The 25,596-nt window shown below is 41.1% G+C and overlaps 4 protein-coding genes across 11 annotated transcripts; 2 read left to right on the top strand and 2 right to left on the bottom strand.

The window, feature by feature from the left end:
• Positions 1-248: 248 nt before the first annotated feature.
• Positions 249-3,391, bottom strand: LOC148395773 (uncharacterized). Its single transcript, XM_088380635.1, has 4 exons — positions 2,975-3,391; positions 2,343-2,456; positions 1,333-1,375; positions 249-1,199 (listed from the first exon to the last, which is right to left on the bottom strand). The coding sequence occupies exons 1-4, from the start codon at positions 3,026-3,028 to the stop codon at positions 1,063-1,065; spliced, it is 348 nt and encodes a 115-aa protein (XP_088236761.1). The 5' UTR covers positions 3,029-3,391; the 3' UTR covers positions 249-1,062.
• Positions 3,392-3,594: 203 nt separating this feature from the next.
• Positions 3,595-10,826, top strand: gvin1l2 (GTPase, very large interferon inducible 1-like 2). Of its 2 annotated transcripts, XM_088380632.1 has the most exons (4): positions 3,595-3,746; positions 3,860-3,984; positions 4,118-9,947; positions 10,124-10,826. In XM_088380632.1, exons 2-4 carry the CDS (start codon positions 3,942-3,944, stop codon positions 10,266-10,268), a joined length of 6,018 nt encoding a protein of 2,005 aa, XP_088236758.1. In that variant the 5' UTR covers positions 3,595-3,746; positions 3,860-3,941; the 3' UTR covers positions 10,269-10,826. The 2 variants fall into 2 exon arrangements, with proteins under 2 accessions (XP_088236758.1, XP_088236759.1); XM_088380633.1 differs by lacking the exon at positions 3,595-3,746 and having other exon boundaries at positions 3,756-3,984.
• Positions 10,827-13,361: 2,535 nt separating this feature from the next.
• Positions 13,362-23,641, bottom strand: gpr184 (G protein-coupled receptor 184). Of its 7 annotated transcripts, none has more exons than XR_015859407.1 (4): positions 23,378-23,640; positions 18,127-21,280; positions 15,377-15,687; positions 13,362-14,904 (listed from the first exon to the last, which is right to left on the bottom strand). XR_015859407.1 is itself a non-coding variant. In XM_088380634.1 (2 exons), exon 2 carries the CDS (start codon positions 21,276-21,278, stop codon positions 20,271-20,273), a length of 1,008 nt encoding a protein of 335 aa, XP_088236760.1. In that variant the 5' UTR covers positions 21,279-21,280; positions 23,378-23,640; the 3' UTR covers positions 17,856-20,270. The 7 variants fall into 7 exon arrangements, 1 of the variants encoding a protein (XP_088236760.1); XR_015859406.1 differs by lacking the exon at positions 13,362-14,904 and having other exon boundaries at positions 15,179-15,687; positions 18,127-18,203; positions 19,200-21,280; XR_015859403.1 differs by lacking the exon at positions 13,362-14,904 and having other exon boundaries at positions 15,179-15,687; positions 18,127-21,283; positions 23,378-23,641.
• LOC148395771 (prolactin-releasing peptide receptor) lies at positions 14,280-17,738 on the top strand. Its single transcript, XM_088380636.1, has 3 exons — positions 14,280-14,819; positions 15,372-15,769; positions 16,329-17,738. The coding sequence occupies exons 1-3, from the start codon at positions 14,294-14,296 to the stop codon at positions 16,548-16,550; spliced, it is 1,146 nt and encodes a 381-aa protein (XP_088236762.1). The 5' UTR covers positions 14,280-14,293; the 3' UTR covers positions 16,551-17,738.
• Positions 23,642-25,596: the final 1,955 nt, after the last annotated feature.

Genomic DNA, 25,596 nt, shown 5'->3' with positions numbered 1-25,596 from the left:
CCGACACCTACTGGTTGAAGTCACATGAACTGAAAAAGAACGAATCACGTGATTCGTTCACTCTCGTTTACTGGGAAAAAAAACAAGTTCTTTTGAACGAATCGTTCACTCACGAGCCAACACTTTGTGTGGCACTTGTCACTTTCAGATTTCCGAGTTGTTGAAGGATTCGTTTGAACGAATCTTTTGAGAACTGATTCGAAAGATCCACTTCACTTAAAAGGACAGTAATGCACATCACTAAAGGGTATGGTGATTATTCTCCATTTATTTTGTCACCATGAACATATAAATGATTACTTCATATTCATACATCAACATATGACTTGTGCACTCAAGAGTAAGTTATGAGATGTATCAATTTTTATCAGAAATTAAAGGGAACAATAATCTATTAAAAAAATATATACAAATAACAGGAGTGTCTGCCTTCTATTATCTAGCTGTACTCTATTCTTTGAAACATAATTATACTTTCTTTTTAAAAAAAGTCTATACAAAATATACAAATATTCTGGCTCTTCATTCAAGATTCAAGAATTTTTATTCGCCATGTTTGAGCATGCCAAACAAGGAATTTGACTTGGGTACATCACAGCCGCTGTTCAACATTTAGGTGACTAACAACACTCAGGACGTGTGAAAAATGACAAATATTCTCAAACATCCCCTGATCTTAAACTCCCAGGAGGGCAAGGAAAAACTCAAAACTCCATGTTTCATCCGTCTAAATAAGGTGCTTAAATATGAATGTAGCCTTTTGTAAACTACATAAACGTTGTTAAATAAATGAATTCAAAAAACTGTAAATTAATGAATTATATATTACATTATTATGAATAATTAATAATAATTCATTGGGAAAAAATTGTAAAGGCAGACTCATTTTTTGCAGTGTTTTTCTTGGATCTCATTAGCTTGTATTGTACCTAAATAAATAAATATTCCTTGAAGATTAAATGCAGTTAAACACACCTAAACTGTATTTAGGTGGTGATATTTATATTTGCCACTAGAGGGAGCTCTAGCAGTATGTTGCACTTCCAAACAAGTCCAACTGATCTATTTGCCATTCTTTAACTTCTTCTGCTGAAACTTCCTGAAGTGAGTCTGGATGGTGGCTGCGGCCTTGTCCACGGGGCTGAGGGGGGGCGGGCCTAGCACTTCACTGCAGCACGTGCCGTTACTGGCGTTGGAGTCTGATTGGCAAAGAAAGACACATTTTTTTAGGGGGGGGGGGCAATAAGACACAGGGTTGCAAAATTAAAATGTTATAGGTGGTGACAAAACTAGAATGAGCAGCACAATGTCCAAGAAAAGAGTTTTACTTACACTTTCTGTACACACCCATGCTGTTCCTTCTGAAGCCATCCAGCTGCAAAACAAATCAAGACAAACTCAACAAAATATTGAATACAACAGTCGGGACGAGATGCCTTCGCAAACAGCAACAACTGAGTAGAAAGGTTTTCCTGTTTTAAAAGTGAGCACTGTGGAGCCGTGTGATACCACTGAAGGAGTGGTACTCGGGCGCCCTCTTGTGGTATAATTCAGTTTTACAGCCTCGCCTATTAAAAATACATTTCGTGCGTAGTCATGCTAAGCCAATTAGATAGCATGTAGGGGGAAAGGTTGTGCGGTCAGATGAAGCTTAACTTTTACATTGACAAGGCCCATGTCATCAATCACAAAGGCATCATTTGTGATTCATTTGAATAAATAAGTTCTCATCAAATGAAAATGCAACAATTTCTTGGATTCATTTGCATTGGCGACAAAAAAACGACTGTACTGAGTTGCTCTTTGTTTTTAAATGTAAAATACAAAGGTGACAAAAATTCTAGTCTGACACTACAGACACTCTCCAACGAGTGACGTCCAAACTAAGCGGAGAATGCCGAGTTGCGTGAGGAGCATCAGATACAAAGCGACGTGATCAAGCATCTGTACTGCTATGCGACATTGGTTACATTCTTTCAACTGTCAAATCAGATATGCTTGGACAACGTGCGCAAGAAAAGTACCCTGCCACGTGCATGACGAGCCCTGTGCGCATGTGTTGGTTGATGTAACGACTTCCAACATAAATCGCCTTGATTGGGATTTGCAGTCCAAGCACAGCGGGAGAAGCCTCGAGTCTGAATGCTAAAGGCTAAAGGCTAGAGCTGCTTAGCCCCACTCATTTGGCAACGTGCCCGCTCTGATCATCTCACCGCACAAGAGTGAATTCAACAATCGGGTCATAGGTCATCTGTAGGGGGGGGGGGGGGAATCTAAATTTTTTGATCACGGTTTGAATTTGAGCCAGATATATAAATATATCCAAACATAAGGTTTCCCACCTCATCTACTTTGCTGCTTCTGCGGCTGTGTGACACGGAATGCACCTGCCAGGGCAAAGGCTGGGAAACCATGTATGGCAGAGGCTCCTGCTGGTGACCAAAGTGCTCCCCTATCTGCAAACGCAAAGTGTAGTCATTAGAAAAGGTCAAACACACATTAGCTGCAATTTGAAATTCTACATGAGCATGACGGGACTATCTTGTCATGCATTATTAGGGTTACCCCCAGAGATTTTCCATTAAGCATTGTTTGTACAAGTTGTTTTTTGGTAAATTGGATGAATATGAACATGAGAGCCGAACTTAAAATTTAATAGAATGTTATTTACATCAAAAAAGTCAATTTATTTGGACACTTACACAATTTAATCCTTTGGATCCAAAATTGCAATGCTACCGAGCAATAAATTTATGATGTAAACAAATCAAATTTTGCAATTATGTAGAACTTAACTACATATTTCATATTTCCCTTTAGTAAAAAATATTTGTACTCCGCACTGGCAGCTTCACGCAGGCGGAAAAAAAACTGGAATAGTAGCGAGATGGAAAGAAAAGAAAAAATCTGCTGGCATGAATGCTAACCACCACCTTCTATACATTCATTTGAAAAATCCTTATCACGGCCTTACCGATTGCACGACTCGGACCATCACGTACATAGCCGTTAGCATGGTGATCAACATCCTGCCCACTTGAGTGTTCCCCACGATAGATACTCCTTATGCCCTGAGCTTGCTCTCCACAATGAAGACGGAGGGACACTATGGAGGCGCACAGGCGAGAAGATTGAAGAGCGGCTCAACAAGGGCAATCGACTTGATTATGGCAACTCGCACTTGCTCCTAGATACACGCACACACACGCACGCACTTTACTCCCACGGTGTCTGACACATGAAGGTATAAAAGCTTTGCAAGGCATGTTAAAGAGCTTTGGAGGACATAAATAGAGAGGCGCTAATCTTTTTCCTTATCCCTCAGGTGTGCTCGTATCATTCCTCACAGGACTGCAAGCTCACTTTGTATTAGTTTGCCATCAAATAAATAATAGCCATCACATGTCACATTCACACAACCATTTCCCTATCAAAGGGGAAATGAAAGAATTTGACTCTTTTATTTTGAAGACAAATTCCAGGAATATTTGTATGTGCGTCGTTATGACCGGACATTGATTGTGTCAAAACAAAGAATGTTGACCAAACCAGTAGTGCCACTTAATTATGTTCATGCGTGTGACTTATTGAATATGTTGGATGGTGGAGATAGAAGACAAGAGGAGGAATGTGACGAGAGGTGCCTGCCTATAAGAGCTTCACCGCGAGACAGCTGCTGCTGACTTCTGAATACGTGTGAAGGAATACGTCCCGTGCTTTTTGACAATGGTTCATCTGAAAAAAAGGTAAGGACATGCAGAATCGACGTATTGAAAAAGAACATGCTGCTGTCTTGAAATGAAATGAAACCAATGGTGTGCCAGGGATTTTGATATGGTGCATTTGAATTACATCCCAGGTTTTTGCACATTTCCACGAAAAATTGGTGATGTGAAGAAGGCAGGGAAGAAAAAAAGTCAAGCAAAAGGAAGAAGACCATCATGTCAACCAAACTTTCAAAGAGGCTGAGCAGCAAAAGGAAAAGTAAGTTGATTTTTATGTTGATTTTTTAAAAAAAATTTTTATTATTGTTGATTAACATTGCCAATATGTTATTAGCTTGACACAACACGGCTCACGCTATTGTATCAAACTGTTTGTGCTTCATTCAAACCAGAGCCCCCGAAGAACAAGGCTGAAGTTCTAATCCAACTTGGTCTAAAGGCTTTCTATCCCTCCCAACTGGAACCAGCATCAATATTGGACCTCAGTACCTGGATCCTGGACAACCTTACACCTCGGGAACCAAATGATCTTCCAAAATCTTTCCTTCATAGACTTTGGCTGCTGCGCCCAGATGCTCGAAGTACTTGCTGCACAGCCCTCTCAGATACTCTGGCGAGTCTTTCTGAGATGGTTGATGGATTCCGCTCAACTACCATCAACCCTCTTGATCTGGTGACTGCTGTTTTTTTATGTGCTAACACTTTCCTTCAGCAGGAGATAACAGCACATATGCTGCAATGCCAGTTTGCCGTGCCCCTGATTCTTCCGCATGTAGATGATGAAGAACCCAGTAGCTTTCTACTTTGGCCTTTGAGAGGGGTTGTGAGACAATGGAGGCCCAACGCTGAAAAAGTTCAAGAAGCAGTTTTGGCAAGTACACCCATGCCAATCATCTCATGTGTGAGGCTCGGTTCCTGTCGTGTCTCAAAGTCCGAGGTGCTGAATCATGTCATGGGCAGTGGAACGTTCCTCCACGAAGGGATGGAAGGAGGACGATTACCTCGAAGCCTCTCCAACGGTCTTGTAGAGACTGCATGGTATCTTCCGACAGGGAACTCTAACACAGACATTTTTCCAGTTCCAGTGGTCTTCTCAAATCTCCGAGGAGATGCAAGCACACATGAGAATTGCCTCTCCTTTCTGAGCCAAGCGTCTTCAGCAGTTATTGTTTTCTGTGACAATCCTAAGGAGAAAACAAAACAACTTCTCGCCTCCTGCAACATAATGGCAAGCAAGCTCATTTTGATTGACCTCGCTGAGACTGAGAATTGGAAGGATAGATCAGTGAAGTTTGTCAGTAATAGCCTTCAGGAGACGACAGGTCTACCGGATGCATCGATCATCTCAGGAAAAGCTTTGAATGCAGAGAACCTGGCGAATGTTCTTTGTGATACCGTCAACCATTTGCTACCAGACTTGAGACTCGTAACGCTCGAAGAAGCAGCAAAGTTAGCAGTGACGGTCGGGCTTCATTGCGACGAAGGGACGGTCTGTAAAAAAAACATGGGCAGAGCAGAAGACGTTCTGAAAGGTTTAGATGAGGGACCTGATGTGTTCAGGCAGAAGCAACTTCCACTACAAGGTGCTCCGTGGAGCCGATTGGCTGAAATTGAGAAAGATGAAAGTCGAAAGAACAAAGAAGGAAAAGAGCTTGATCCTCGATTGCAAAATGAGAAAAAAGACATCATGGGTCGTTTGAGCAGACACAAAAAGACTTCATCCATGAAGAATTTCATAAATGCTCTTTCAACTCCAGATAAAGCTGAGAGAATGTACTTCCTCAATTGGATGAGGGTGAAACTTCGACTACTTCAGATGCAAAAACAAATCAACCTAAAAGATCTGCTGCTAAGTCAGAAGACAATCGAGAAAAACGGCATTCCTGAGCAACCGGACCTTCCGAGTGTCGCTAACGATGACTTGGATGATAGCGATAGTTTTTACACAGATTCAACATTTCAGAGTGGGGACATCGAGACGATTCCAGATACCAATCAGGAAGTTGTAGATTCAGGGAAAGAAGTCGGTTCAAAGCTTATTTTCCAAACACAAAACAATGTCGGATCAGAGAATGACTTTGAGGAATCAACTTTTCACAAGACTACCTCTGCAAAGGAACAGACGTGGCAAGAAATGTTGGTCAAAGATGAGGAAATAGCATCTGTACATTCATGTTTGCGTAGGCTGACGCAAAGAAGAGCCAATAATCTGAAGGTCAACAATTTTGAGAGTGACTTGGCTTCGGAGCATCCTTTTCAAAGTGAAAACAAAGGAACAGAGTCTCTGCAAAATGAATTTCCAATTTCAAAAGACAAACCAGGTTCTTTGTTGTTGGAAACTGGAACCTTAGATGTTCAAGGGACTCAATTTCAGGAGTCTTCTAGAGACGAACAAAGCTACCAGGATGCATTTGTTGGAGATCAGACAAGTGCACGGTCATTTTTGCTGAGGTTCAAGAAGCATCACAATCTGCAGGTCGCTGATTCAGAGCATGAAGAAGGTTTTCAGACCCAAAACCAGCAACCAGGTGAAAAGGCAACCCTTGAGAGTGATTTCAGCGAATCAGCTTATCACAAGATGGCTGCCGCTGAAGAAGAAATCATCCATAATGCATTTGTTGGAGATCAGACAAGTGCACGGTCATTTTTGCTGAGGTTCAAGAAGCGTCACAATCTGCAGGTCGCTGATTCAGAGCATGAAGAAGGTTTTCAGACCCAAAACCAGCAACCAGGTGAAAAGGCAACCCTTGAGAATGACTTCAGCGAATCGGCTTATCACAAGATGGGTGCCGCTGAAGAAGAAATCATCCATAATGCATTTGTTGGAGATCAGACAAGTGCACGGTCATTTTTGCTGAGGTTCAAGAAGCGTCACAATCTGCAGGTCGCTGATTCAGAGCATGAAGAAGGTTTTCAGACCCAAAACCAGCAACCAGGTGAAAAGGCAACCCTTGAGAATGACTTCAGCGAATCAGCTTATCACAAGATGGCTGCTGCTGAAGAACAAATCATCCAAAATTCATTTGTTGAAGATAAGGCAATAACATCTGCAAAGCCGTTTTTGCTGGAGCTTGAGCAGTTTACAGATAAGGACCTTGAGGTTGCTGCTTCGGAGAGTGAAATAGCTTTCAATCACAGTTTTCAAATCCCAACCAATGACGAATCAGAGTCTCTGCCAAATGGACATTGTGACTCTTCAAATGAAGAAGAGATCCTGGGTGAAGAAAAAACATCTCAGAATTCAGATTTTAGAGATGATGACGCAACCGCTCAGGAGACTTTTTCCGCAGAAGGACCGCAAGCTGCGTCTACCGAAGGTCAGGTAACATTTTCACTGGGACTTGAGCACTTTTTGCGTGAGATGGGCCTCATTTTTGAACTCGCCCACATCAGCCCCGGTAGCGGGAGCCATAACGAACTGCGACTCCCAAATCTTGCCGCTGACTTGCTCCTCAGTGGGATTCCACTTGAACTCATGGACGGAGACGCTTCGAATATCCCCAAGCACTGGCTCGGCAACGTCCTTGCAGAAATTAAACATCGCTTCCCTCAAGAACGCTTGAAGGTTCTGACGAGTCTTGGAGTGCATCACGCAAGGAATGCTGAGATCCTTTGGGCATTATTTGGGGTGACATTTCCAGATGGATACAAAAGCTCCGCAAAAGGCCTCTACATGGTTTCCCTTCAAGTACCACCCAAGTTCAAAAAGAAGCTCAACTGCGATTTTCTCCTGCTGATGGATGTCGAGGGGCTCTGCTCTTCAACCGACCGTCACTTAAGCACTTGGGTCAGAGATAATGAAATGGCAACTGTGGCAGTTGGAATGAGCGACGTCTTAATTCAAAACATCTACTCACGTTCAGCTTCCGAGCTTGAGACGAACCTCACGGTTGCGGTCAATGCTTTGTTACGCATCAGAGAATGCGGCTCCATGCCCATCTGCAAAGCTTTAGTCCAGGATGACGGGATAAATACCTCATTAGAAGCCACGCAGTTACAACGTGTGTCCAATATTCTGAAGACTGGCGAGAGAACCCTTGGAGATGCTGACAACATGATTGATCATTCGAAGAAAACAATTCCCTATGTTAGACGGTGGTACAATGAGCCAATCTCGAAATGTGTTGACAGCGAGCACAGTGAGGTGATGGTGAAGTTAAAGCGGACAATGTTTGAGGCATTGAAGGAGGCGGTCCCGCCATCAAAAATATGCACTTGGCAGGATTTGTTGGCCCGTTTGTGTTTTGTTTGGGAAGCGGTCAAATCAGAATCCTTCTCTGTTGGCCTGCAAAATAAAGACATCGCTATGGCGTTGTCGATATTTTGCGCTGAGATTTTCCAGTGGGAGGAAAGTTTGTGGGAACATATGGAAGGTTGGCTCACACAAGCCGCTAGGACAATCGATTCCACCGAGCCAGACGCTACGGATCCTTCCAGCCAAAACGACTTTCTGTGCGAGTTACAATACGAAGCTAGACGAGAGGTCAAAAGGGAAGTTAACAAACACAAGTCACATTTGAAGGCCGGTTTGAAGGAAAATAAGCTTGATGACAACATTAGCATATTAAAAAGTATCCTCTTTAGCAAAATGATGGAGCTTGAAGAACGAGTAACAGCCACGACAATCGAAAGACTGGAAAGAATCAATGAGGAGCATTTTTCTTCCACTCAGCACAACCGAATCGAGACCGTGCTGGAATTGGAGCAAAATGCCAGGGTTCAGAAACTTTTAGACAGCAGCGGATCAGAAAACCACTTTGTCAAAGATAAAACTCTAGAAGAAGAATTTGAGGACGCATGGAAGGAGTCATTGTCCAAATTTGACTTCAGACCTTCAGAAACAGATGATATCACCCAAAGAGTATCGAAACTTCTCACAGCAAACCTCTGCAGCCAAGGTCTCCAAAAACACTTGTATAAGCTTATGGATTTCGGCCAGAATCAGGCGACGTTCTTTAGAGTGCACGATGAGTACTTTGGATACAGTAGCAGAATGAAAAACTTGTTTGAAAACAACAAATCACCAAAAGTTAAAGCTCAGCAACTCGCATGCAACGTCATGGAGCATTACAAGCAGTTTGTTGACGAAAAAGTCCGTTTACCGCAAGACTTCTCCGACAGTTACATCACAGAAATTCTCGAGATGATTGATAAAACCTTGCAAGAAGCACAACTGGAAATCAAAACAGCCTTCGGGGTCGATCTAAAAGTCTTTGTTTGTAACGCCGCTTGCAGAGATTTCCAAAAAGTCCACAACCGCTTCGCCAAGGACGGAGAACTCCTGAAGTCCATCAAAGGCAAAAAAAGTGTACTCAAGGCCGATTTCATTTATCAGTTCAGAAAGAGAGACCAGCGTCAAAAGTTGGCTCGTAGGTTCATTTCTGACATCATCCAACCTATAGTGATGAACTATGTCTATGAACCTCTTGGCATGCAAATTGCAGAGGAGATCCAAAGTAAAGCCCCAAAACATCTCTCCCCACAAGCCTTCCACAAGAGTTTGCTGGAAGAGATCATTCTGAAAGACCAATTTGAAAGCTTCACAGAGTACTTATTTTCCTACGACACCTTCAGGTTGAGGAAGATACAGGAGACAGTCGTAACTTATTTGTCAGACTGGAATGTGAATACGTGGAGGCTCCAGCGTCTCGGAGAGATCATCGGTAACGTTGCGTCAGCTGTGAGCCAAGTTACAGTAGGCGACAGCCAAGTGCTAAGTGACACCAAGCCAATTCTAAAGCAAGTGTGCCTCATCCTGGAGGATTCTGGAGACACGTGTATTCCCTGGGAGTCTTTGGAGGGACCGCTGTATAGTATCACCACGGAATGGGATCACTTTGTCACATATTTCATGGAGTTGCTGGCAGAACTGCGGCTGAACCTTGCACAAGCTTTTTCCCAACACTTGAGTGGCGACCAACTACTTGACCGCCTTCCCACTCAGCCAAGAGACTGCCTTTTCAACAAACTCAAAGGCTGCGATGCCCGATGCCCAGTGTGCAGTGCTCCGTGTGAAGTCGAACAAACTGGACACGAGCTTCACGAGACCTTGCTCCACAGGCCCAAATGCATATTGGAGCCCACTTCTCTGATCAGCCCTGAAAGCACAAACCCAGATGACCTGGAACCACAAGATATCACTGTGGCTTGCTGGGAAGTCCAAGACCTCCATCCAGACTGGAATCTTTCAATCAAAGAGGCGAGCAGCAGTCCTTACTGGAGGTATGTTCAAGATGTCATAAGAAGTGTCACATCCAGATCCAGTAAACATTTGAAGCCAAACTCTGGCAGGGTTTCTATTTTCCGGACCTGGATTTGACACCTCTGAATGTCGGCAGTAGTCTTTTCTCCATATCAATCTTTAAGTCGACTAATCATCATTTTTCTTTCCTTTAAAGGTATGTGTTAGCAAGATTTAGCGAGAGGTTGGCAAAGAAATACAATCAGAAGCCACCAGTGATCCCAGAAGAGTGGAAGGCCATCACAAAAAAAGAAGCCTTGGACAGTCTGAGGGACAACGTCCTTCTCAGTGGACAGCCTTAAACGCTATCCAAGTGCAACACATCCAATGCATTATGTACTAGTATTGAAATTTATCATTTTTTTCCTCCTCTTTCTGTGTTTTGGACAAAAGGAACAAAGTTTGCTCATCATTGAACAGCAACGTAATTGGTTAGCCATGCTGCGAGTGAAAACCTATTAAATTGATATATTCCGTGATTTAAAAAAAAACAGATTGGAAAAAAAAAAACTATTTTGTTTTTGCTAGCTAGCTCACATCTATCGCACTTGTGATAGAAATAATGACATCACGAAACCCAAAATCCTGATTGGTCGAATAAGTCAGAAATCACTCGGCAACTCAGGTCTGGAATCTGCTTGGGTAAAACATCGTAAGGGGCTGATTAATTGTACTTTAAATATCATTTTGACGAATTATGACTCATCCACTGCACTTAAATTGTGAATTAAGGCGACCTTACAGAAGAGGACAAAAGAGGCTGTTTGGAAATGATGATCACTGAGGTTTGCAGAGAATGTGAATGTCATTGAAATCAATGAACAAAATAAAGCATGCGTGGAAAGGCCTTACACATTGAACAGGAGTGTGTGTGTGTTTAATCTATTTGAAATAAATCCAATACATTAATTTAATAAATAGACTTTGCTTATGACTAAATATAAATCTTTGGAGGCATAGCAATCAGTTTTATAACACAACTGAAGTAGATTAGATTTTCCTGTCTCCCACGACGATGCCCACGCGAACACTAGATTGGAGAACTGATTAAAATGTTGCGGTTACGTAACTGGCCACCATTTGCACGCCAGTTCTTCATAGGAATGTGACAAATTAATGCAAGACTTGAATGCAAAATTTCAAGGATGGATCGTTTTGTCAGGGAGCGGTGACTCCCACTAAAAGGCAACAATCTTGGCCAAAATTGAAAAAGAACAAATAGAGACAATTACAGACCTTCACGAAAAACAAACTTGCGCATGACAGGCACGCACAAGCGACTGAAAGTTCCCCACAAGTGCCTCTGCCTAATTTAATGCGCTACAGCAGAAGAAGCAGCATCATGCTCTCTGCAGTGGACATACTTGGAAAAGTGGAGACACAAAGGCCTAACGAAACTGCCAACTGGTTTGAAGAGACCGTTGCAGTTTTGAATGGTAATTTTGATCCAAGATCCAAATCCTTTGCACTGGGAAAAAAAAAAAATGCTTCTGGCTATCTCTGGTGCATAACATGAATGACAATCTTAACACCACATCTATCAATCATGAAACAAAGCTAATGCCTCGCTTAGCGTGCCGATTGCATTTTAACAAACGCTACGTATTGTGTTTCGTTACATTGAATTGCTTTTTCGTTTACAGACACCTGTCATTAAAGGAATGACAGAATCAATCACATGGTCAATTGTCCTCCATTTTCAGCAAAATGATGAAATTTTTTGACATATAGTAATCAATATCCACTGCCAGAACACACACACACCCCTCCATATTGTTCCTCAGAGTGCTCCCCTGAATGGTCCTTACCATTGATTCTCCCTCCCATTTGTAGCAGTGTGAAATGGCCACAAAAGAGATTTTGATCATCAGACCTTTTTTCGCACACCCACTAATACTTCGTACAAAGAGGCCCCTGACTTCTCGGGAGGCAAGGCAATTGAAAAGAAATCCTGCAAAGGGAATAGCCTTTTTTTTTTTTTTTTTTTTTTTTTTAAACAAAGTGTTGCTGTGACGAAGAGATACAGACACACAAATAGGATCAAATGTCTATGTTTACGAAAATCTTGGACAAAATACAATCATCGCCTCCCTTTGACAAGTCGTGTAAAACAAAGCGTGAAATGAAGTTAAGTGTTGTACTTGCCGAAATAAATCAAATCAAACGAGACAGATTTTCAGAAGGCCAGAATTAGTACATTGATGTTGTTTCATAATAACGGAATTTCATTTGAAAGAAATTGCTCTTTTCTTTGATAGTGGGCTTTCAATATAAGTGGAGTGTTTTGGTGGTCTTTTTGCAGTCCGTACAGTCATTACAAACAAGTCTGAAGCATAGCGTGTCATGTGGCACCCTGCTGCGAACGCAGCGTGATAGCCGTGCTGTCCGCTCCACCAATAATATGGACCAATTACATTCAGTAATGCAGTGTTGCCATGACAACGCCAGAGATGCTATTTTGCCTATTCCAGAGCCTTGCACACTGTTCACAGGTTAGTGTGTCTGGTTCGCACATCTGGGTTCAAATCTGTGACTGAAAACATTGAAGTTTGTATTTTGAGAGGCTCTCATTACTCCTAAAAAGGATCCTGCTGTAAAACACACATTTGATTTTTTAATTTTTTTAACAGTAACAGTGGCATTTACAGTCAACGTTGAAAGCTCGCGTATAAAACACAAAAACGATATTTTTGATATACTCATAATTACTTTGAGTTAATTTCATCAATGGAAAATGAAGTTTCAGTTAGTTATTAAGGTCAAACCCCGCACCTCTGGAAGGGTGACATGGGAACCAGTGCCCCACCGTAAGGCACACTTGTTTTTATTTTATTTTGCAGACAAAAAAGTGGAACGTTAGTTCAGTACTTAATTATAAAAATGCTGCTGGAGAAAAGTCGAGGATAGACACTACCTATCAACTAACAGCAAAAACTATTTATTTATGATTATTGTTTTAGCCCCTCCACTTATTTTTTATTTTTTTATTTATTATTATTATTTGAATCCCACAGCTACGATTAGCCTCATATGACAATATTGTCCTCCTCCACACTAAGCACTCAGTAGAGATTTGACACTTGACCGAAATGCTATCGCGTCTCAGAGTTAGGAAGCAGATTGACAGACATCTCTCTTGGTTGGAGGTGTGGAGCGAGAGAGGTTAGGTGGGTTGCGTTTTAGTCCTTCCTCGCTCCCGCGCTTGCTCGCTCGATCTCAGTGAGTCCTTTCTCATTGACTGACTGACTGCCCTTCATTGTGGGTGCAAGAGTGCATCAATATTCTTTGCGGTATCTTTTTTTTGTAATCATTTACTCCATATCTATAGGATATATATATTTCAATACAGTAATCAAGAAAGAAGAACCAAACACTGTAGATGTGAAGAAAGCTTTCTCTGCATCTCTAATTTGCAAGCGCAGCTAAGGTAAGTCCATTTTAGTTTTTTTAATTTTATGCACTAGAATCATTGTCAGTCAATAGCATTTTAGTTTTGGTATGGCAATCCGAAATTTGATAATGAGGCACATTCTGATAAGAGTAGTATTTAAAAAAAAAAAAAAGAAAAAATGCACATTAAGAGATTTCAAATGCACTTCTTGAAACTACATTTTGCCTTGCATTGTTTTGTTTCCCCAGACAGTAAAACAGAAAATGTGATTTATTTATCATTTATCAGATATGAAGAACTTCACTGTTATATACTTGCATCACCATCACTCACTCCAAAAAAAAAAAAAAATTATGTATATGTACTACGTGTCTATGTCGAAGCGTAAAAATAAAAGTCAGCGATGAAAAGCTCTGCCAATGCTGTCCGACGGATCGATAACTAACAAGCATTATTTCCTTTTAATTAGCCAATTGACTTAATACAATTGGCCATAGTGGAGAAGCCTCCTCTGCTTACCAATGCAATCTTATCCAACATACTTTTATGCTCCATATTTTGAGACATATCAGCTTGTAAATATTTGAAAAGAGAAATAAATACCATGTACGAAATGAATGTGTCATCGTCGTGACAATACGGTAGCAACGCTGTTCGTCCTGCTGCTCATGACTCTTTTCATGGCCCCCCGCCTCGTAGCATCAAATGGCGCGATGACAGAAGCGAGCGGCCTTGAACCGCTATTTGAAGTTGTTCGTGTCCTGCCGTGTGCTGACTAAAAGCATTACAGGCAATGAAATGTCAACGCTCTCAGATGAACTCGAGGTGAAGAATAACTTTTGCGCCTCTTCACTCCGCCTTTGGAATTACTTTAGAGGGAACGTTAGTTTGAAATGTCATCCATGTGCTTTTTTTTTTTTTTTCTTCACACCAGCTATGCTCAGTCACCACCCATCCGCTACCACTACTTTTTCTATTAAACTGGATTTATGTTCTACTTCTCCCCAGGCAAACATGGACACCCTCCTCAAAGAAGATATGAGCGCCAACACCAGCCACCGAGACCTACTGTCAGAGAACAAAAGCCAAGCCCTGGACCAAAGTGACCCGTTGGACATGTTTACTGGCATGGAGCTTCTGCTTCGTTTCAAACTTCTCTTCATGCCTCTCTATTGCCTGGTGGTGGTCATAGCTGGCGTGGGGAACTCCTTCCTTTTGTCTTGTATTCTGATGGATAAGAAACTCCATAACGCCACCAACTTTTTCATCGGTAACTTGGCCGCTGGAGACCTGCTGATGTGTCTGAGCTGCGTGCCGTTGACCATGTCCTATGCCTTCGACAGCCACGGCTGGGCTTTTGGGAGAGCGCTGTGTCACTTGGTGCCACTGGTGCAATGCGCCACCGTGTTTGCATCAGTGCTCTCCCTCACTGCCATCGCGGTCGACCGATACGTTGTGCTAGGTAAGGCTCGTGACTGGAAATCCTCTCGTCAGGCTTGTCTTCCTATTGGCTGCACACCCTCTTCTAATAAGCCACACGCCCCTGCCTGAAGTGTAAACCAGCCAATCACAAATCCACGTTGTTTGGAGTGTTTGTTCTCTTAAAAGGAGATCATTTTAACTTTAATTTTTAACACCTGTTATCAAAATACAACATCTGGTTCATGAAGCAAATTTGAAGCTTCGTTTTCCCCATCACTATAAAAATACAATAGCATATATTAGCCATTTTAGGATTTCTTTTAAAACCAGTGCCAATCCTGATATTAAGTCAAATTATTAGTGAAAAAAAGGATTGAAAATTAATTTGGATAAAATAACTATTTTAACTTAAATGTAACTTTAATACAGAGACAATTTTTATTTTGCATACCCATATATTGTGCTGATTGCTAAGCAACCAAAACAAGAAGTAGCCTGGTGCATTTTATGACGTGTTGGTTTACAGCATATGAAGGCATATGAAGGCTGCTGACCAATTGGTGATTTTGTTTTTGGTTTTTGTTTCATTCAGCTCACCCAGTCCGTCGGAGGATCTCTTTGTGCGGTTGCAGTGCAGTGACATTAGCCGTGTGGCTTCTATCTCTGGCCTTGGCCGCTCCTCCGTCCTTCTACACACGTTACTTGGACCTCCGGCCCAGTGGCATCGACCTCGTGGTTTGCGAAGAATTCTGGCCGGAAAACGGAAACCTTCGACTGCTGTACTCCTGCTTCATCCTAATCGCCTCCTACATGATCCCACTGTTGTCTGTGAGCATCTCGTACTGTGCCATCAGCATCAGTCTGAAGCGCTACTCCGTGCCCGGGGAGCAGGCTAGCAGGAGGCAACACTGGAAGCAAAAGAGGAGGCGGACCTTCTCATTACTGGTGGCTTCAGTGCTGGCCTTTGCTCTGTGCTGGCTGCCTTTGCAGGTGAGATAAAGCACAAAAAGCCTTTCCATTAACCTTTTTGAACTCGCTTTTTTCTCCCCCCTACGCCAATTTAGAGACATATTATGGCTATCAAATCCATACACAGGATTAACTGTCCATTAAAGGATGGTCTTTCCTGTCTATGTTATTAGAGAAGCTCATCGTTCTCACCATTCAGATATTAAGTACACAATGAGCCATGCAAAAGAACTCATCAGTCGAAATGGCAAGGCAGCCATGTCTTCTTCAAGTGCAATTTGTGCCAAATGGGTTATGATAAGCACTCGGGGGGGCTTGAGAAAAACCAACAACTCCGATTTCCCCCAACTGCCACTTTATATGGATTATCAGATTACAATGCCACATATCATCTGATCTCATAAAATCAACACATTTGGGTTTAACTTGATAAATCTGAATAGTTAAGCTCGGTAAATGAAATGAACCCATTGGTTGCTTCATTCACCACAATTGCTCTTTAATAATACAAAGAATTATGAACAAGTGGATTCTTTAGTAGTCTTAGCATTCATTTGAAAAAATATCATGTCATTTTCAGGTACTGAACCTGTTGTTGGACCTGGACCCAGACTGCGACATCATCGGCAAGCGCTACATTAACGTCTTGCAAGTGTGCTGTCATTTGGTGGCGATGAGCTCATCTTGCTACAACCCCTTCATCTACGCCTCGCTGCACAGCAAGGTACGCAAACACCTGAGAGGCTACCTGTGCCCCTGTCACAGACCAAGGATGGTGCAGAGATCCTTGTCTGGGATCTGATGGCCATCACGGTGGACAGACCCATTTAGAATGGCTAAATCGTCATACTTTCTTGACTTTGTGGATGATGACTTGTATTCATTTCTATTGCGCAAATTAATTGCCGCCAGGAATGAGCAAGCACAATTTGTTTGATGAGAAATACGACATTGCATGACCACACATGCCATGGACCTGATTTGACTTTGTGGATTATTTCCCCGCCATGTAGCTGAGTGGCGCCCAGTCAAGTGGGATAGGTTCCAGCGATACGATATCCAAAATGGATGGATTGACTGCTCTGAGTGAGCACGTCTTGGGTCTGGATTTGAATTGTGGAAACGTGCCCGGACCAAACTACACCCAACGTGCAAAATGAGAACAAACATTATAGGCAAGTGATGAATGAATGTAGTCATTATTTTTTGCTTATTTCTATTATGCAAGATGGCTGCGGGCAAAAATAATTGGGAGAGAGGGGGGAAACTGGCACAAATGATGGTATCTAACATAATGAGTGCTTTGTTTACCGCAAGATGGGTAGCACATTGAGGGATGGATAACATTGTGATTTGAATTCTAATCATGTTTGTGTGTCATACCAAAGTCAACACACCCATGTTCAAATGCTTGACTCTGTGATCTGAAAAATTGAGGTTTGGAAATGATTTACATTTCCAGAGGGGCGTGTAGACTTTTTATCTCCACTGAAATCTATCATTATGTATGCTGCATAATTACACCACATCTAAAAAGTCACGACACGTAATGTCTAGTGGGCAAACGTGGCCCCAACTTTGATGACCCCAGGCGTGCATTTCACCTCTGCATCGGGGGCAGCCAAAGTTGGCTGTTGCCTGGCAGCCGGGCCGTGGTTCTTATTCTCGCTAAGTGGACCTTGAGACTGCGTTTAGTGCTCTGCAAATTAGATTTACTTGTCATGTTGTTTCACAGAAGATCCACCTTAACATTTGTTTGTCACATTGAAGGTTCTTTTGTAGACTATTGATTGTATGCTCGAGTTTAGAACAGTCTTGGCTTAGTATATTTAATATTTTTACATTTTGTTTTTCTTTCATCTCAATTTTATTTAAAAAAAAAAGAAGACTCAAACATTAAATGAAACCATTTTACACATACACATTAAATATTTTTTTTGAATTGAATAATTCCTTCATTAGTTATAAATGTTACAATGGAAGAAAGAAAAATGACCTTCACAGTTTATGTATGTGTATTAGAAATAGCCATTTTCTTTTCTTATCTATTAATTTATCATTGAAATAATGTATTTATTGTGAATAAAAAACAATCAGTACATGTAACCATTTTACATGGACATTTAATAAATCAGTCTGCAATTCTGTTACATTCATTGTAATTAATCAAATGAAAATGTTTTTCTTAAAATCACTGTTTTATATAGGCATTTTAAGTATTTATTTTTAATCCCGCAATTACATGGCCTTTCTGTCCAATTTGGGTTGACTGTCAAGTATGTGTGTAATTGTAACCATACTTTTATGTAAAAACATGTACATTTAACATCATCATTCTAGACTGTATATTAATTACTCTAATGCATGAATCTACTCACCGTTATTTTTAGAACACTTTAAAATCAACTGCAGCTCTCAAAAGGTATGACTCATCCACCGTCATCATTGTCAACTCCTGTGGGAAAATTTGTACATATACATTTGTTGAGTATTTCATCAGGCTTGCTTTTGTACAAAAAAAAATTATATTTTTTCACAGAAGCATAATTATGTGCGACCGAGTCAATCATTCCTATACAAATGTTCACATGCTGTCAATCTGTTGTATATGCAATAACGGTTGTAGACTTAGTTTGGTGAAGTATTTACAGTATATTAATCTTGACACTTTCAAATCTTTCAAAAGTAGACTGAACATTTACTGTTTAAAATGAGTGGTCACTTGTTTTTACAATGTACTCATAGCACTTATTCTACTCGAAAGGTGGATGAAAAAAATACTAATGATTGAAATCAAACAGTGTCAGGCCACATAAAGCTTCAATATATGAAAACTATTGTTGTGGCATTATTAAAGTGCTCATTTGTCAAATTGTCATGACACATCATTTTTACCGGCATTATAGTTGTTGGATTCTTTCGATTCATGGACACATTACAGTACTGCTATTTTATTGTCTGTAAAAGTACAATCAAATAAATGCGCCATCTCGACAAAGTTGTATGTTCTTATTGTGTCACTAAAATATGACATCATTCCATCCTTTGGTACTTGAACTGATTTGCAATAACCTACTATAACGTTCCAAAAAAAAAATTAAGTATACTGATCAGTTAAATGTGTTTACCCCGCAGGCTATGCCCAATTCCATCAAAAGTCTCAAAGCACAGTTCAAATTTCCACGTGTCACAGAAGAAGTCTAGTCTCAGAATAGTTTATCAATAAAATACTTTTAGCCTCACCCTGCATTATGACTCAGTATTTATTGATGGAGCCATATTGCCACATTCAAGACCAAACCTGTTCAGTAAACAGTTTTTATGGATCTGTAAGGTAGCATTTTATTGGATTGTTTTCCTAAAGTCATTACTCATCTCCATATGTAAATGACGCTACATGAATGATCAGAAAATGAGAAACATCAACACAGGCTGATTATATTGTACTTACAGGGCTTGAGCTTCTCAAACGCCAACCAAATCCGTGATCTTCATCATCTTTTTGAGTTGTTGATGAGGAAGAAATAAGCTAGCGTGTCTGCGTGTGTCCTGAGCTCACCTAGCCATAGCCATGGTGCCTTTGCTCACCTGTGCCTCGTCATCCCTGATTGCCTGACCTTAGGTTGACCTCCACCCATGTACTGAACTCAACCAAATACAACTTCTCATTTTAAACTGAAATACTTTACGACTCATTCATGTTACGCTTTTAGTCAGAAGAACATGTTCAAATACATAACCACAAGCAGCGCTAGAGGGGGGGAGGCCAGGGGCACTTTCTCCCCACCCACACACCAATATATGCTTGAACCCCCACAGGTGCTAGGCCAGATGTTTGACTTTAGGCTATTTTTTCTCCTGTCGGGAACATATAATGAATATTTGTCAGTGTTTTCTAAAGAATTTGGGGTGTTTGTAAGAAAAATATATTTTTGTTTTGCAAACCCCCTGAGATATATACTTGCACCCGCACGCAGCCCCACCAATCACCAGAACAGGCCATGTTTCAAATAATAGGTTAGTTTGATAACTATTTTCAGGATTAAAACCTCTTTGTTCAAATAGTATGATATTTATTTTAAAAGGGGAGGATTGGTAAGAAAAATGTGAAAACAATTTGCAATTTTGGTATTTTAGCAAGAAGCATGAAGTCAGTTCATATCATTTGCTTTTGTGGGTCACACAAAATGATGTGGTGAGCTGGATGTGATTTTTTCATCATAATTCAGGTTCCTTTTTAACCCAGGAGCTTTAAGGGTGCAATTGTCAGTATTACATTTCTGTCCACATGCTGTGACCTTCCAGTTTCAAAGCCGCCGGTCCTTCAAACAGCATGGATCCAGAGGGCTTGAGAATCCCTTTGATGGAGAACAGCTTCGTAAAACACTTTTGTGTGTGATCCTGCTCTTATCAGCCTCCTCATCTAAATTGAGCAGGGTACGAGGGAGGATGCAAGGGAACTGAACAAATATGGCAATGTGTCACTCCCCGATTGTCTGGAGAAGAACACCAAAGAGCACTTTCATATTATTTGATGATTCAACTTTGCCACGTTTCGTTTGGAAACAGTGCACTTGGTCATCTGTGTCCTTTTCCGCCTTTGGCAGCACACTTTGACGTCCTCTCGAATTCCGTTGCTGACCAGCACGTAGAGCACGGGGTCCACCACGCAGTTCAGGCTGGACAGGGCCAGCGTGCACGAGAAGGCAAAGTGCATCTTCTGCTCAAACTCGCAGTAGCTGTCAAAGGGCCTGGTGTAGAAGACCAGCGAGCGCGTGAGCAGCAGGATGTGGTACGGCGCGAAGCAAATAGAGAAGATCCCAATCACCCCGAAGGAGAGCAGGCGGACCTTCCGCTTGACCTGGGCGTTTAGGCCGGGACTCTGGCCCACCGTTGCCAGCACCCTCCAGTAGCTGATGGCCAGCACCAACAGGGGGAGCACGAAGCCGATGCCCACGCGGAGCAGGTTGAACAACGCCACGGGTCTCTCCATGGGGTAGGTCTCGTAACAGCGGTCGTCCCATCCGTCGTGGGCGTCGGGGAGGTTGTCGTTGAACAGCACCATGACGTGGAGCACCGTGACCGCGGCGTAGACGCCGACGCACTGCACCCAGGCGTAGCACGACGTCCGGTGGGTTTTGAAGCGCAGTGGGAACGTGACCACCAGGCAGCGGTCCACAGAGATGCAGCACAGCAGGTAGATGCTGATGTACATGTTGGAGTAGTAGAAGAACCCGGCCACGCTGCACGACTTCTCGCCCAGCTTCCACTGGTGGTTCTGGTGGTAGTAGTTGATCCAGAGGGGCATGGTGAAAATGAAAAGCATATCGGAGAGCGACAAGCTGAGCAAGAAGATCCCCAGGACGTTTTGCCGGCGCACTTGTTGCAAAATGGGGCCCAGGGTGACAATGTTGAAGATCAAGCCCAAGATGAAGGCTACGATGTAGACGCTCATCAGGAGGTCACTAATGACGCTGTCGCCGATTTTAACGCACACCGCTGTCCGGTTTACCTCACTGCTCTTGTTCATTGCTGCTGGGGTAAAGAAAAACAAATACACAAATAAAAATACAGTGAGGAGGTGAGACACAACAATTCATTCGTTTTCATACAAATGTATTTCTTTTGTCCTGATAATCTCCATATTAGTTTTCCAACTTCACAGCTTTACTTAAGCTTCTGGTTTCTGGCCGGACTCTTAGTGTGTTCATTGAGAAGAACATTGACTTGAAGGCTGACTAATCTTCTTAATGCTCATTTACATGAACACCCAGAAAGAGATTGGCGCTTCAGAAAATATGTATTCAAAACCGGTGTGATGGTGCAAGACGTAGGCTTGTTTGAGCAAAGCACATTAAGGACCATGCCGCACTAAATGAATCAATCACTGATTTGACTCACTGATGAACACGAGAGATGCACGGCCAGAGAATCAAGAAGCTGTTATGCAAACTCTACCCATATATTAATTTGTGCCACTTCCTGTGCAAAATATTCTAAAGAAGACAAGAATTACAAAGTGGAAAGCCGTCTGCAAGCAGAACTAAATAGCACCAGCACATTGATTCTACATTCGGGACGATCCATGGCGCCTTGAGATCCATGTTTGAGTCATTCCTAAACACGCATTTACAACGATCAATCATTTTCTCCCTGTTGAAATTATATCGATAATACGACTACATGAATGTAACACCTCATATTATATTCAGTATAAGCTTCAAAACAAACTGATGAGTAACTAGTTTTCAAATCCGAGACTAGTAAAATCTGTTCAAATATTTTAAAAAGATGTTTCTTAAACGTGTCGATGATTTGCAATGTTCATATTGACACATAAATTCAATGTGCAATTTGTCTTGGCGGGCCACCTAAAATGATGTGACGGGCCGTATCTGGCCCCTGGGCCTTGAGTTTGACACCATTTTGAATTTCTTTCTATTCTTTGACTGTTCATATTCATTTTGATATGGGTTATTAAGGTTAGTTTTTTTTTAGATGAAGATCTCCAAGTTAAACATAGATGTTAACATTTCTCTGTATTGAATTATCTGCGCCTGCTCGAGATGTGTTCTGAGAGCCAGGAAGCACCTAATGCCATTAAGGGCCACGCCAGAGATGCTCTGTCCAATTCAAACTCAATAACGGAGAAGCCATTTCAGTCGGGCCATCTTCCAGCAAATGCAAAGAGAAACCTTTGGCTGTGTGCATGCGTGCGTGCGTGCGTGGAGGCACACCGCCAAAACTGTTTGAGTAAGTGGCTGGAAAGTTTTGCAGACAAATGATGTCTAAAATTATTCTGTGTTCTCATCCTATCTGGTTGCCTTTTTTCAAGAGGGCGGGGGCATTTTGTAGAAGAACATATTTCCTTTTCTGGCTATGGACATATTTCAAGTTTTGTTCGTGTGGAATGGTGTTTGTAAGCTTTTTAGTACATTTAAGGCAGGCTAGGTCTGCTTTTTCTAACGACTGGCCAAGCTTCGCTTGATTTCTTGTGCATACGAGCCAACTATGTGTTTGTTTATGTTGTAAACGCAAATAAGGCAGCTTGTTATTTCTAAGACCTGAAAAGCCTGCAATTTCCATCTCTTGGACCTCAATTTGGATTTACATGTGTGACATTTGTGTGTCAACAATGAGCAACTGCATTACGGTAAACATGAAAGTTCATGTTGGATACACACAAATGAACTGAAAAGAAACAGAAATGACAAGAATCAAGTCATATGGAAAATAAAGAATATTTTTTCACATAGTCAATGTTACAATATTACACTAAATTGTAATCTTGTGAAAAAAAAGTCAGCATGGGTTAAGGAAAACATTGTGAATCCTGAGAATCGGACATTAGTAAGGCAGAGAAAAAAAAAGTTATAATGTTGTGAAAATAGTCAGTGTGTTTTAAGAAAAAATATTTCATAGAAATAAAATTCATTGTAATGTCAGAATAAAACCAGAGCCTTCAGAGTACACGGGTTGTGTTATTATGCAGAAGAAATGTAAATACAATCTTAATGTTTCAAGAACTTATTCTTATTGCTTCATGAATAAAAATGTTGAAAAAGTCACAATACATTCAAAATATTACAATTTGATGAGAAAAAGAATTCAATGACTTTCAGTGCTTACCTGCTGATGTTTATCTGTCCACACGTCTTCACTGTAAAGTCCTGAGGAGTGCAAAGTCAAGTCCAAGGGGGTGTGCACGGACAAGAGTGGAAAGAAGTTGATCCAAGCACAAACATCCCTCATGGCGATTGGGATCTGCTCTTCATAAGCTTTTGTCTCTCATCTCTTAATGGGAGATGCTTTGAAATGTCAGCGAGGAGTGCGTAGAGGTGGGAGTGCTAAAATATGGGACGGCCCCGTCTGCTTCTTTGCAAACGTGTATAGAAGAGGAAATGCTGTTTGGGGTTGTTGTGCTGGGGCGGGGGCGGGCGGGGGTGATGATACCAGACTGCAACAGATGGCAGCCACATTTAACTTGGCGAGCAAGATGTGACATGTGATCACACATTGTGTTTCTTCACACTGATGGCTTCTTCTTGTTAAGTCTAACACAACTTTATGATCACTACTTTCTAACGAAATCCAATATTGCACTACACAGAATTTTTTTTTCTTTTCTTTTCACGCCGGGCGGGTGAAGTTCTGGTGTATGACTCACTTGTTCAGCAAGAGTTCAAGGTGAGTATGCTAAAAGTAGTTCATAAATCAGTCAGCAAAAAATGGAAAATTTTCTGTCCTTTCCACAACCCCTTAGTAATAAAATCCATATGAGGAAAACGTTTTGATTATTATTGTAATACACTATTATATTGGATAAAAGTATTTTCTATTTAATAAATAATATATATTTTCTATAAGACAGGGGAGAAAATATTTTCCGCCTTTCAATCAATCATTTGATATCTTTACATTTAATATTATGTTATCATATATGATATCATATTAACCAGAATATTTTTGTGTAAAAAAGAGTTTTTGTGTGCGTGTGTGCGTGTCAGGTGAGAGGCTGCCTTGTGAATTCTTGTGTATTCACAACCGCCATGGATGTTTACTCGACACTTTTGCCGATCAACTGCAGACTTACAGGCCTACTGTGTTCTTATAAACAAGACAAAATAAAAAATGAGTTCTGGTAAGCCTAGCCAGCTTTGACGTTATGCTTTAAACAGTTATTTAAAAAATCTGCATACAATTTTTCATCACTTGCCTTTTCTTTCCTTAGTGGCTTGTTATATGAGAATTAAAAAAAGATGACACATTCTTAGATTTTTTTTGATTTAAAAAATAATCATGAAAACGCAATATTATATAAAAATATTTAGAATTTTTATGATTATGTCACACTTTTTTGAAAAGGAAAACAGGTGAGACTTTGTGTTTGGAAAAGGCAAAATTATAATGAAGACATAACTGCTTGAGGAATGAGCCAATCTAACAAAAGACATCATTTATGTGCTATAAACTTGCTGATTGTTGCAAGCAAACCACAGTGGGCTGATTGCTCATTTTAAATACACAATGCTTTCCACAAAGCGGTATTCAAGTTCCTAAGGGCGATGTGGGTATTTTTAAAATGACCCTGCTTGATTGATGATTCACTTTCATTTACCCCCTGATGTTCAAACAGGCTGCTGCTCTCAACATAAAGTCTTTTTAACCTAATTACAACATTTCGTAACATTTTCTGAAGGGCGCGTGAGCAATAATTATTCTTGGAGGAGTCGATTTATCACTTGTTAAATAACAATGCAAAACACAAATGAGCGTACAAATATTACAGTACACCACCATATTTATATGATGTGTGGTTATTTGAACCAAAAACCATGTCGATTGTCAAGCAATAAAGAGAAATCCGTTGCTGGTTAGTTGGTTTATTTTAATAAATTTAACTCATAAATTGCATTTAATTAATTAATTTAATTAACAACTCCAGTGATATTTTTTTAGATGGCCAAAATAAATAAATAATCCATCGAGCATCGAATGACAACTTTCTGTTGGTGTAAAAAACAGCAAAAATTTTGTGCTGCATTTTAGCTGGTGAAAAAAAAAAACGATCACACAGCAAAAACGTTGTGCAGCATTTTAGCTGGTGAAAAAAAAAAGTAATTCGATGTTACAGACTTGAACTGAAGACCTCTACTTCAATCTGTCGCTTAAATTAAGCTTTGGAGAGTGGCAGTGCTGTTATGGTATTGTATGAAAGGTTTGCGGCATTCTGAAGCAGCGTTTTTTTTTTTTTTTACCTCCTGGAGTTAGAGTGAGTGTGTGCCTTGAACCACTTTGCCAACTCATTAGGGTTAAGTGCAGGAACAAAGTCAGCAGCTGCCAACCGC

The sequence above is a fragment of the Syngnathus floridae genome, chromosome 7 (assembly GCF_059516105.1).
Source record: "Syngnathus floridae isolate MCC-2025c chromosome 7, RoL_Sflo_1.0, whole genome shotgun sequence".
Taxonomy (NCBI): domain Eukaryota; kingdom Metazoa; phylum Chordata; class Actinopteri; order Syngnathiformes; family Syngnathidae; genus Syngnathus; species Syngnathus floridae.
This window is presented reverse-complemented; position numbering and strand designations above follow the sequence as displayed.

Excerpts from the sequence above, each read along its gene's own strand:
- LOC148395773 (XM_088380635.1), bottom strand. The coding sequence starts at position 3,028 with ATGTTGATCACCATGCTAACGGCTATGTACGTGATGGTCCGAGTCGTG. Across the intron at positions 2,457-2,974 it reads TGGTCCGAGTCGTGCAATCG|ATAGGGGAGCACTTTGGTCA; the intron begins GTAAGGCCGTGA and ends TTGCGTTTGCAG. Across the intron at positions 1,376-2,342 it reads GAAGCAGCAAAGTAGATGAG|CTGGATGGCTTCAGAAGGAA; the intron begins GTGGGAAACCTT and ends TTTGTTTTGCAG.
- gvin1l2 (XM_088380632.1), top strand. The coding sequence starts at position 3,942 with ATGTCAACCAAACTTTCAAAGAGGCTGAGCAGCAAAAGGAAAA. Across the intron at positions 3,985-4,117 it reads GCTGAGCAGCAAAAGGAAAA|AGCCCCCGAAGAACAAGGCT; the intron begins GTAAGTTGATTT and ends CATTCAAACCAG. Across the intron at positions 9,948-10,123 it reads AGCAGCAGTCCTTACTGGAG|GTATGTGTTAGCAAGATTTA; the intron begins GTATGTTCAAGA and ends TTTCCTTTAAAG.
- LOC148395771 (XM_088380636.1), top strand. The coding sequence starts at position 14,294 with ATGCTCAGTCACCACCCATCCGCTACCACTACTTTTTCTATTAAACTG. Across the intron at positions 14,820-15,371 it reads CGACCGATACGTTGTGCTAG|CTCACCCAGTCCGTCGGAGG; the intron begins GTAAGGCTCGTG and ends TGTTTCATTCAG. Across the intron at positions 15,770-16,328 it reads TGTGCTGGCTGCCTTTGCAG|GTACTGAACCTGTTGTTGGA; the intron begins GTGAGATAAAGC and ends TGTCATTTTCAG.
- gpr184 (XM_088380634.1), bottom strand. The coding sequence starts at position 21,278 with ATGAACAAGAGCAGTGAGGTAAACCGGACAGCGGTGTGCGTTAAAATC.